The sequence below is a fragment of the Rhea pennata genome, chromosome 1 (assembly GCF_028389875.1).
Source record: "Rhea pennata isolate bPtePen1 chromosome 1, bPtePen1.pri, whole genome shotgun sequence".
Lineage (NCBI taxonomy): Eukaryota > Metazoa > Chordata > Aves > Rheiformes > Rheidae > Rhea > Rhea pennata.
Window position 1 is genome coordinate 77953235 of NC_084663.1, and position 12210 is coordinate 77965444.

The window sequence follows — 12210 nt, forward strand, 5'->3', positions numbered from 1 at the left end:
AAACACGAGGAAAGAGACTCGAGGGGATAACTACGTTCCGTTTGTGGGGCAAGGCCCACGCCGACAGCCTTCCCCCCCCCAAGCCCGCCTATCCGCTTAAGTCAGAAGAGAAGAGAAGCCCTTGTGTAAACCCGCAGGGAAACGGCACCTCCCGTGTTTAGCTGTGTGGAACGATACTGTCCGAGTGCCCGGCTCCACCGCGCCACCCCAGCGCCGCGCCCCAGCGAGCAGCGCTCTGCCGGGGCCGGGCTGCCTCCATTTCCGGGCGGCGGGGGGCGGAGCTGGGTCGCACTGGGGCGGGCGATGGCGGCGGCAGCGCTGCCCGCGGTGGCGGCGCGGCTGGGTCGGGCCGCGGCGGCCGGGCCGGCGGCCGCCCGCTTGGAGAGCGTGCGGGCGCTAACGGGCCTGTTCCGGGAGGCGCAGCCCAGGTTAGCGAGGAGGAGAGAGGAGGGGCCGGCCGCAGCCACGTGGGGCAGGGGAGGGAGCTCCGGCCGCGGGAAGCGCCGGGCTAGCGGGCGCGGCCCGTCGCTGCCCTGCCCTGCCGCCCCCCGGCCGCCCCCCGGCGCAGTGGGGGGACGCCGGGTGCTGGGGAGAAGGGGTTTGCCCCGGCTGGAAGCTGAGTTTTCCTCTTGTTGCTTCCCGTTTTCCTCGGGGTGCTGGTGGGGGGATGCACACTGAGAAGAGCTCTCTTGAGTGTTGAGCGCGGGGCAGTGCCACTTGTTCGCTGGGGGCCTTTCTTCCTTCTTGTTAAAACTGTCTCGTGGGGGCTTTTCTCGTGGGGCAGCGGAGGGAGGCGAGGGGCAGCGGTTGGCACCGGGGGTGGCTTCTGCGTGTGGTAGCTTCACTGCTCCTCAGGCGCTGGCAGCCTTGGGCTTCTCCCTGCTTTCATAGCGGCTCTGGGAAGGAAAGGAAACAGGAAAGCCTTTCATCTCTTAGATGTGTCCGCTCCTTCCCTGTGTGAACCAAGGACAGATGACAATAGTTGCCCTTTTAAACACAAGCAATTAACTGGGGTTTAACTGTGGGAGTAACTGCTGTGGAAAAAGACACAGTCGTGGGCCCTACACAGGCTAGTACATCATGGTTAGAAATTGGTAAGATGCACTTACTGAAGTCCTGCCTGGGAGATGGTTTTGTATAGCACAGCTGCAGCAGCAAGTGGAGTCCAGATGTAAGCAAGGCCTTTGGGGAGAGGGTGATATTTGCAGGCCTTGACGGTCGTACATTTGAGCACCAGAACAGGCTGCAGCTGCTAAAACACGAGGAGAAAGGTGGATGTGCCGCCTTATTACTATCTTGAAGAGATGAACAGAAAGTGTGCAGTTACTGTAGAAAGCAGAGGATCAGTGCAGACTGTATTTGCTCCTGCACAGTCGAGATGGACCTCTGCAACACCATACAACTCAGTTGGCTTTAGCAAGCCAACTTTTTTCTTGGGTGTGCAGAAGTTCAGTCGTGATTGTGCATACAGGAATGATTTCAGCTCTTTTTGAAAGGTGGGAGGCTGGGTTGGTGTGAAGCTCACATTCACTTCTCTTAACACTTGCTATTTGGAGTTTGTAGCGGCTGAGATTGGTAAGGATAAAGAAAGAAGAAATAGAACTTTCAAATTTAGCATAAAACTTTGTTATCTTTAAAAATTCCTCATACTGTTTTCTTTTAATTAAATACATATTTAAATGTTGGGAGTATACATATAAATATTCTGTTGTGGTCTTTCTGTCTCCAAGAATTAAAAAGCTTAGTTTTTTTCTCTGCCTCTCTGGGCAGAGAAGACCTGTGCAGATTTTGGGCTTATGTGCTGATACTTTCTCTGCCTATTTCTGCCTCCCTCCTTCTGCAGCTGTATTTGACAGAGGGCTGATGTCCCAAAGATTAAAATTTTGTGAGTACAGGAGTGCTGGTAGAAGAAATGGCCCTCCAAGAGGGAGGAGGTTGCAGAGTTAGTTCATGTGCTACATGACAGAAATGCATATGAGAGCAAATTCATAAATGTGCCAACCCTGGAAAATGCTGTTGTTGCTATTGAACTAGAAGATGCAATGCACTGGACACTCAGTATTTGAAACTGCGATATTCAGTGATAAATCTTTTGTTATTATGTGATGGATATATCTTTTTGCTTGTAGCTGCAGAAGAATTAAAAAATGTGAATTCTAGTGGTCCATAATTCAGAGCAGATATGGTGAGGAAAATACTTCCTAACTGTAGGACAGTATGGTGGAATTTGGGAGACTTGAGGTCAACTACCTGCTTTACTCTAGACCTCAAGTACCTTTGAGCACGTGCTCAACTTTGCATTTGCTTTCTTTGCACTTTCATTAGTAATCCATAAAAGAGGCTTTATTCTATTCCCGGGAATATTTTGAAGATAAATACTTCATTACTGCTTACATGAGTGGAACACTGTAAGTACCAAAAACATACAGTGGAAATGAAGAATCCCAAATTGCTGGGTTATTCTTGTAATTCCTGACTAGTGTCATGCTTTTGCAGCCCCAGTCTCATGAACAGGATTGCATGAGTGCTTTTAAATCTATATTCTCTAGGATGTTATCTTGTACAGATTCTATTTTTAACAGTTAAACACTTAGATTTTATAAGCAGTTAATCTTTCTTTTGATATGGATATGTGAATTCTAACTATTTTGACATAACAAGAGGCTGTACTTTGAGAGTTGGGCTGCTTGACAGACTTCGTTTTTGTATTTTACTAAACAATCTCCACACTCCTTAGATTTTTTTTTTTCTTACTTTCAAATATTAAGAGAAAAATTGCCGTAACAGCTTGGTATTTCTTGAGATCTGATTAAAACTACTTCTCTACAGCATAACTTACAACAGTAGAAACACTTCTAGTGTTGAAATGACTTGAAGGTGTTTATTTTAATGGTAGAAGTCACTAGAACATAAATAAAAGTAACTTGCAGCATTTTTGCTGTTTTACCAATTTAAAATAATTGAATGTTATATACTAGTACCTGTTTTGCTTCGACCACAGATTTGTGTGTTTTGGAGTCAGGAAACGACCAAACATTTCCATATGATAGTCTGACTTATTGCATAGGTAAATATGATGGAAACTGCTATCAGACTGAAAGGTTTTTGTATTTTAGAATAATTTCAGTGTTGTGTTTAACTCGGGTGACAAACAGCTAATGGTTCCATATGGCGTCTTGATTCAACAAAGCAAACATAGCTTCTTTATCTGTGGGACTGAACCCAGTGAGTGCTCCTTTACAGAACTGTAGCTCTTCTCATGTTTAGAAAAGCTTGTGTCTGTATATGAATGGATGGATTTGCCAGGTGTTCTGTCATACATCAGCCATTGAATCTTCTTTTTGCGTGCATACCTGTGTGTGAAATGGCAGCAGCTGCACCACTTCTTTGAAGTGGAAGATTCAAGTCGCATGTGTGTCTTTTTCTCAAGAAATCTTAATGCCAAATTCCAAATCTTGTTTCCAGTTAAGTAAGCTCCATTGTGTTTTCTTTATGACTGCGGGCCACATCTATGTTTTGTTTTCTTGTGCTGCTTAGTTTTGCTTCCACCCTCAGTATAATGCCCCTGAAAAAAAGTATCTTTTATTTTTTCCTGTCTGTGGATAGTTCTGACTGGTGGCTTGTTTTTTATGTAGCTGGATATTGTGTAAGGGTATTTGTCTTAATGTATAATATGGTGAAATTGTAGAGTAAAATGCTTATTTCCTGGAGATCCGAAAGCCAGTGTAGCAATTGAATGATATTTTTGCGCATGGTTTGATTTAATGGAGGAGCGCCTGTCTTTGGTAAAGGGTATGAAGAATTTCTAGTTATGCAAATATTTGGATAATTAAGGGAACAGCAGCATACCAGTAATACTGTATCATCTGCTAATATTTGATCAAGTCTCAGTTAGAGAAGAATTTTCTGTGCAAAAATAGTTTGTTTAATACTACTTCACATTGCATCTGATACTCTTGTATTCTTAGCTTAGGAGATATTTTTCAACCTTATTTCTCAGATTCTAACTTTCCTGTTTGAGCTTGAGTATACTGTAAGCCTTTTTAAGGAACAAGGAGACTGCACCTGGATTTCCATTTTGTTTGACTCTGCTCAGGAGTATTGAGTAATTTTATTGTTCATTCCTTTAGCAATGCCATAAACACTCTTTGGTGTGGCTTCTTTTCACTAGCATGTTGTATCAAATCTGAGTTATCTTGTTGCCCTTATCTCCTTTCTGAATATAAAATCAGTGAGGAGTATGTGGAGCTGTAATTTGGAAACATGCACATCTGTGTGATCATCTGCAGATGTGCACACTGGTTCTAGTGAATCTGATGAATCTAAGTGTTCAGTCCAAGACTTTCAGTATCAGCTCTTTGATCCATTCATTTAGTATCAGTCTTTGTACTTGCAACTTGGCATTATTAAGTCTTGATATCAAAAGTGGCGTAATGCTTTTTGTGTTGGCGTAGTTGCCTGTTAGAGTAGACAAAGACCTCTTTCCTCCATGATCTTGATTCACATATTTCAGGAGGATCGTTAGTACAGTACTTGCTTTCTGCGTGATGTCTTTCTCCCTATGAAATCTTTGGCAGAATATTTTATAGTGACGCTTCTGATAGCTTCTTCTGAATCATCTCGTGCTAGACATGTAAACTATGGTCATTAATTAAACCAGTTCCTAATTTGCATGAGAACACTCAGTGCCATGTATAAATCATGCTAGCTATTTGCACTAGGAAGACTTTCTAAGCTTCCAAAATGGCTTGGGAAAACTGTGAGAAACACTAGATAATACAACTCCATCACAGCTCTTTTGGTCTTTGTAGTTGAAAGGCCTTGTTTGTAAAGGATGGGTAGAGGTTGTTGCAGAAATACCATATTATATCACTTACACTTTTATTTTTAATAACCTGAAGATCCTTTTTTATAGTGACTTTTTTTTCTTTTTTTTTTCTCACTACAACTTTACTTATTTCAGAGAAATGGCAGAAGAAAGTATATTTCAGAATCTCCTGGAAATCCTGATGAACGCCTCAAATGAAATTGAACGGGTTTACAAGGAGTCCTGTGAATCAGTAGATGTGGACACCTGTCTGCTGTTCATAGCAGAATGTTTCAGATGTCTGAGGAATGCTTGCGTTAAGTGTGCCAAGAATCAGCATGTCATGAGGTATAGTTATGATCCATTTTAACTCACACAAAAATATAACCACCTGATGTTTGTGTTTTATATAGATTCTTACTTTACTGTGTTAGCTGATTTTTTTTTTAACTGGTATTTCCTGCCTGATGCAATCCCTTCAAATGAAATATGCAAGTAACAAAAGTAGCTGACCTATTTGTAGGTCAGAGTTTGGGGTACTGGAAAGAAGCATTTGTGTCCTTAGTATGGGTTGATTGTGCAAGTGATAAACTCTTTCTATGAATCTTTTTTTTTTTTTTTTTAATAGTGTAATGAATAAGTACACAGTTTAATTGCCAGTTACAGGATTAGCATTTTTTAAATACATACATAGATCTGTTTTGCACTCATGGCAAAGTATACTATGTATAATTGTGCAATTCAACTCTGATACATGTGCAATTAAATTGTTATTAATGGGTAATGGAGTTAGTTTGACTCCTTAAGTTATTCGAGCTGTTTTTTGCCCATGTAACAAGGTTAGGGGATGCTTAGGATAAAACTAGCTGTAATTACTGAAAACGTGACAGAATAAGAATAGGCCTGAAGATGGGGCGGGGGGAAGGGCGCAGAGAAGCTATTTACAAGTTTGTTGGCCCATGAAGAATTATTATGGAGTACAATTGTAAAATCTGGTTTCTTGTGACTTTTCAAATCTGGTGAAATATTTGGCATGAGATAAAATTCCAGCATTTGAGGGCAGAATTTTCTTAAAACCACAAAAGTTGCAGAACTGTTTGTAGAAGGCTTTGGTTTCAGAATAAATTAAATCTTAAGTTCAGGCTCCTACCTGTTCATTCCTGCTAGTACTAGCGTTTGTGATCATGTTGTGGGGTGTGTTAGAGAATTGATGTGACAGAAAAATTATGTATTTGTTTGTTTGAGTTTATGTATGCTGGTGTGTGTGTGTGTGTGTTTATTTTTACATCTCTAAATACGTCTTTGGCTTCCTTTTGTAGTAGAACTTAATGGGAAAGAATACACATTGGTTTAACATCTGTAGAAGACACATAATCATTCAGCATCTATCTGTGGTGATTGGATATATTTTCAGTAACTCATGCACAGGTGTGGAGGATGATAGAGATGGTATTAGCATCTACTGAAGTTTCAGCTACTCTGTCCTGGCCCATTTCTTCTCAAAAAGCTTGACAACTAAAGTACAAGTGAGTTAAAAGCTGGAAACCTCATTTGTTTATACTGTATTCTTTCACTTTCTTTCCCCCTCCTGTTGCACGCACATGCTGGCATACCAGCTGTCAACTGTTTTTTTTGCAATAAAATTCGGTATTTTTGACTGCAACTGGCTTTGTACTGTCACCACATCTTTGTTATTGGAGCAAGGATAAATGATTACTTTAAGATCCTTGCTTCCCTTGCAAAATTTTATATATTTCCCTATGAATTGACCGTATTTTTCTTTTGACAGCATTCACTAATTGCTTTGCTGGCATTCAAAATCTTTCAAGTTTATTACTAAATAACACACATCAATGTTTTCCCTGAACACCTAAAATGCAAAGAAAGCAAAGTATTTAAACAAAATTGTTGAACAATGGGAAAACCTTTAGGCTACCAACATATCTTTGAATGCACAAGCCTGAACAGTAACAATTTTGGAGATAGTACATTCAGAGCTAAAAACCCTTTCCTCTCTCTTTTCTAAATCCAGTTTTAAAAATTAGCAGATCATTCCTATAATTTAAACAATCGACAGCTTCTGAAGGTTCAGTAGGGAAATAATACATCATTCCACAGAGCTGTTAAGGCAGCATGAGAGGGCATGTGGGGTATTCAGTGTCTTTTCTCAACTGCATCGCTGAATTAACTTGTTTTTTTGAGACAGTAGTTGTGGCTTGACTGATTTTTATTCATCGGTGGCTGTTGGTCCAGGAGCTGAATATTATGATTGGCCGTGAGAATATGTGAGAGCTCAAAATAAACATATGGACTTCTGATTGTGTTTGTTTGCTATTCTTTAAAAGTTATTTAAAAGATTATAAAGCTCTGGTATGTCGTCTTACTACTTGTCACATTAAGAACTGTAATCATATGATGTATTTGCTGTGGATTTGAAACAAATTCATTATTGGTCCCTTTTGTCTGCTCATGTTGTCAGCACATGTCTTAGTGAGAGATGATGTATCAACTAGGTAACTAGATCTTGCAAAGCAACCGGTAATTGTGTATTTTATCTGAGTTAGCCATTAATAGAACAGATTATTTGGAAAGATGATGTTACTGACAGTGTGAAAACTCCTTCCATTCTAAGATTAGAGATGCAAATGGTCTCTGTGGCGAAGGATACAAATTTGCTGTCTTGAAGAATACAGTGTTTATGGCTAAGCTAGGTGTCTGCAACAAAAAGAAAACCCATTCCTTTTGCTTGTGATGGCAATATTGTGGCTGTTGATATATTCAAGCATGTTTAAGCAGGCAAAACTCCTTTTTATTTCAAAGTTTCTAAGGACATTAAAAGTTTGCTATTAACGTCAGTGATGTGTCTTGTTATTTTAATGTATTTAATATCATTTTTTTTTAACTTAACAATAGGAACTTGGGTCTGATTGCTACATCTATCCATTTGATCAAAGTACTTCATGGAGCACAAGTGAAACAAGAATCATTATTGACTGGTAAGCCTGTGAATTTCGTTAAATATGTAATTTGCCCAGTATCTTTATGTGAGAAAACATATGGTGATACAATGTCATATTACTGCTGTCATTCTTTTCATAAATGAGCTTAATTGTTTCTTGAGTAGTGGCATGCTAATTCTATTCCCCTGTCTTTCTCCATTTTTGTGGATAGTGGAATAGAAGGCCAAAGGAGCCGGTATAGTTGGTATTTTAAAAGTTGACTAAAGATGTTAGGAATTGAGGGCCTTCTCCTATGCTGCTTGAAAAAAAGCTCAGCCAAAATCTTTTCTTCCTTTTTCTTAACTACTTCCATTGTATTTTCCATCAGCTCTTCCCTGAAGACTGTTAAAGGGAAGATATGTGGAAACTACCTTAAAATTATTAAGGATATTTAAGCTGGGAAAAGGAAAAATTCCTTAAAAGTGTCTATTAATAAACATACTCTGCTGTTTTATTATCTCTTTATCTGATCTGCAAATGTGCTGAAATGAGGAAGTGCTCTTGTTTCTTTCCTTGATGACAATTGAGAAATAGTTTATCCGATTCCAGGAGACAAATTGCGGCTGTGACTTTTTTATTTTTCTTTTTTTTTCCTCTCCCCTCCCTTGTCCCTCTTGCTCACTATACTGTGCTTGCTTGCTAGTCAGGATAATATTTGCTACAACTAAGTGTTAATTTGAGTGCTGTCCTTAATGAGTGAGTCTTTTTTTAGTTTTTTTATGTAATGAAGAGAAAATTTGATTTTCACATCTTTCCTGTTTAATGCCAGTTATTGCTGCCTATTTCTACCAACTCATTTAGTCAAACGTTGAGACGTTTTCGATAATTCTCTTCCCATTGTGTTTCCCTGTGTGTGCCTGTGGAGTTTGATATTGTGCATTGGACCCTTTATGGTTATAGTTAGTAGGGAACATCTTGTTTCTCTTACTGCTTTTATTTCTTTTTACTCCCTTTACTTAGATGAGGTTTTTACTATGTTCCTGTTGCTATTTTTCTCTTATTTTGTGAGAGGGGATGAAACTAATGCCATACAGTGACTTCCTTCGAACACCTTTATGAAGCTGTGGAAAAGCAGTGAAGTCAAGCTGACTGTTTTTTTCTCCCTCTACTGTAATTGGCTCAAAATGAAGCATTTTGGCATGTGATGATCTTGTGTCTAAACCATATTCACTGCTTCACTCCTTGCTGGAATCCTTCCTTAAGGGAAAGATCAATGATACTAGTACAGTCTCTCAGTGTGCGAAAACAAGTATCAAACCCAGGGGACTGCAAAAGAAGGTCCCACTTAATGAATGTGAAAAGGGGGAACTGGTAGCACATAGGAGTGACTCTTGAGCTATATCAGAGTCAGTCAAGCAGATTGGGACAAGCCTGGAGGGGAAGAGTGTCCTGCCCACAGCTGACCACTTCATAGACAAGTAAGAGTAGAGGAAGAGTGATGGGAACAGAAATGCTGGCTTTGTCCAGCAGGACATTGTCACTGCTAGGGTCCTTGACAACCATAAGATAGAAAGGATGTCCTGGGGAAGTAGACTTAGCACCTTCAGCTTACCCAAAGTGTCAGGGATGCCAGTGTGGGAGAACCACCCTACAGTGGTTCCTTACAGCAGCTGGAGTGGAGTGAGTAGGATGTACCCCTTTCTTGTTGGTTACTTGGATGGTGTGAGGTTTTCCCATCAGTCTTGGGGCTCCTAACCCCTTCTTAATGACTTAATGTACACATGTGTGCTGTTCCCTTGCTGTTGAATATGGATGCTCTACAGCCATAAAGAAAGAAAAGAGGAAAAAAAAACAGTAATTTGATTAACTTCTTTAGACTCTTTTTTTTTTTTTCTAACCAGAGGAAGCTGTAAAATAGTTTTTATTGCCATTGGAAATTAAGGGGGGAAATTGACAGTTTTTAATAATATTTCAATAAAAATGTTTTGTAGCTCCATAGCCATTTGTTGTAGGATTTTTATGACAAAATAAGTTTACATTATAACTAAAATGTGATCTATTGACCCCAGAACAAACGCTTCATTTCATATTCTGTACACTATTGATCTGGTGGGGAAACATCTGTGATGAACATGGCTTTGGTACTCCACTTATGTTAGTATAACAAAAAGATTTATAGACAAGAAAGTGTTGCTTATTCCATGCTGAGTGATATGATTAACCAAGTTCTAAGAAAAAATTAAGCTGGTCTCTAGAGCACAATCTCCTTTCAAAGTGCATGCCTCGGTAGGTAACAATTACATTCAGTTTGAGATTATTAGAAGTACTTTTAAGTGTGGTAAATTCCTCAGTTGGACTTGGATTGCACTGTTGAAACAAAAGAAACCCATGAAATTAGTAAATGCTACTATATTTACTAACTGTATTTCTGCTTCATGGTTTTCATCCTCATATCTTATATGTCAAATCATGTCTCAGGACTAGAGTAGCATATATATTTTGCTCCTGCAGGTAATTAAGTGTTAAATGGAATATTTCAAGTTGCTCATTTGGAGCTCTGTCCTGTTTCCATGTTTAAATGGCTTCTTGGATCCGATGATCCCTCTTGATACCTGTCTGTATCTTTAAGGTATTTTAAATACTCTCCCCCCCCAAAAAAAAGAAAAAAAGTATTCATCAGTGCTGATTTACAGCAGCCTCCCCTTTGCTTCCACAGCAACAATCTGCATGAAATGTAAGATCAAAGAAGTAAAGCTGTATTGCAGGGTGAACACCACTAAATAGTGTTTTTGTCTTTAGTTCATGCTAAAATGAAAACTCCACCAAAACAAATCATTCTAGCCTAAATAAGGTTGAAGCCCCAATTTCAATGTATTTATGAAAGAAAGATTATAAATTCTTTATGCAGACCGAAAACTCTCTTTAATTGGATCTGTGATATGTTTTCACTCCTCTATTCACTCATAACTGTTAAGTTTCTTTGAGTGGTATGGCAGCTTTTGTAGGAAAGTTCAGAATGTATTACAGTTTGTAATTGATTAAAAACATAACTGAAATAAAGTATCTGTTGCAACTCTGGCAGGTACTGTAACCAATGTGGTTTTATTCAGGGAGCGGAGGAACTATCTTTTCTGATGTTATATTAGTGATTAAAGCAGCAAAAAAGGAGATAGCATGCAAAGTGCTGTGTTTAAAAACTCTAATATTTGTTCACTTAAATCTAGACTTCTTTGCATCTTCTCTGCTATCACAAATAACTTTTTTAATAGCTTGCTTTTTCTTTGTTAGGCCCGTGGTGGTATTATACATGCTTAATTTGGATCCTCACTTAAATATATTCACTGAAATTACTTTACCAGAAATTTTTGTGTGTGTCTTACTCGCTTTCTTCAATAAACACAGATGGATGAATCCTTCTCTGCTTGTAACTTACTTCTCCCAGCTAGTTGTGGAAAAGGCTGTTGTCTTGAGTGCATGATATGACACTAAGGCAATGGGTCAGGAAAGCTGAAGGTGAATTGGAGCATCTGTCTTGGGATAGCTCTGTAAGGCTTCAGAGAGTTAAAAATACGAATTAACTCATATACAGCAAATAAATATTTTGCAAGCCAGCCTTCCTTGTAATAATGGTCCTCACTCTTTTTAGTACACAGAGAGAGCTCTTAGGCCTTGTCATGTTGCTGTTTGTCCCCACTGTTTCTCCCTTATTTCCCAAGTTGATTATCTTAGTTTCAGTTGCACTCTATAGCATAATTCTTATTCTTGTATTTGCTCAAAATACATAGTAGTAATTTGCATGCTGAATAATTCATACCACATAGTTCTTGAAGAAGGATAGCTGCTCTAAGAAGTTGCAGTGTAAGATAAGTGTGATTCAACAGCCAGATGAGCGCAAGGTGCAATTGGTGTGCAATGATGCTAAAGAATGGTTTAATGATTCCTTTGCCCTGGGTAGGATCAAGACTGATGTGTGTCAGATAAGTAACATCTACTTGTAAACATGTTCTGTTTTCTTACAAATTCTGTTTTCTTTTTGCTCCAGTGATCCTACTTCCTCTCTCTGCAAGAGAAGGAACTTTCCAGTCACTGAGTAGAAAAAAAATTAAGTACTATGCTTTCTGGACAGTCTCTGAAAATTAAGTTTGTTCTTGGTGTTACAGCTATAAATGGTGAAAATCTAGGATGTGGGCAATTGAGTAAGGTAATAATCACCCTTAGATTATGGGACTTGTATATTCCTTGTGGAAAAACAGACAAGATGACAAATACCGCCCCCTCAACCACTAGATTAGAATTATTTTGAATAGGGATTGAAGATCTAGGAGCAATACCTACCCATGCTGAAATACTATATGCGAGAAGGTCTATTGTATTTCCTTGTTAACTGATTTAAGAATACCATCTTCCAACAAATAGATAATAAGATACTCAGAATTTAGCTTCGAGTCTTATGAACAAAAGATT

The 12210-nt window shown here is 39.2% G+C and overlaps 1 protein-coding gene across 1 annotated transcript in view; it reads left to right on the forward strand.

Annotated features, from left to right (window-relative positions):
* The first annotated feature begins 303 nt into the window (after window positions 1-303).
* Window positions 304-12210, forward strand: part of ATXN10 (ataxin 10) — a 108965-nt gene continuing 97058 nt past the window's right edge. Inside the window, exons 1-3 of the mRNA XM_062570825.1 lie at window positions 304-428; window positions 4964-5155; window positions 7721-7803. Of these exons, the coding sequence (XP_062426809.1) occupies window positions 304-428; window positions 4964-5155; window positions 7721-7803 (400 nt within the window). The remainder of the gene's footprint in view (window positions 429-4963; window positions 5156-7720; window positions 7804-12210) is intronic.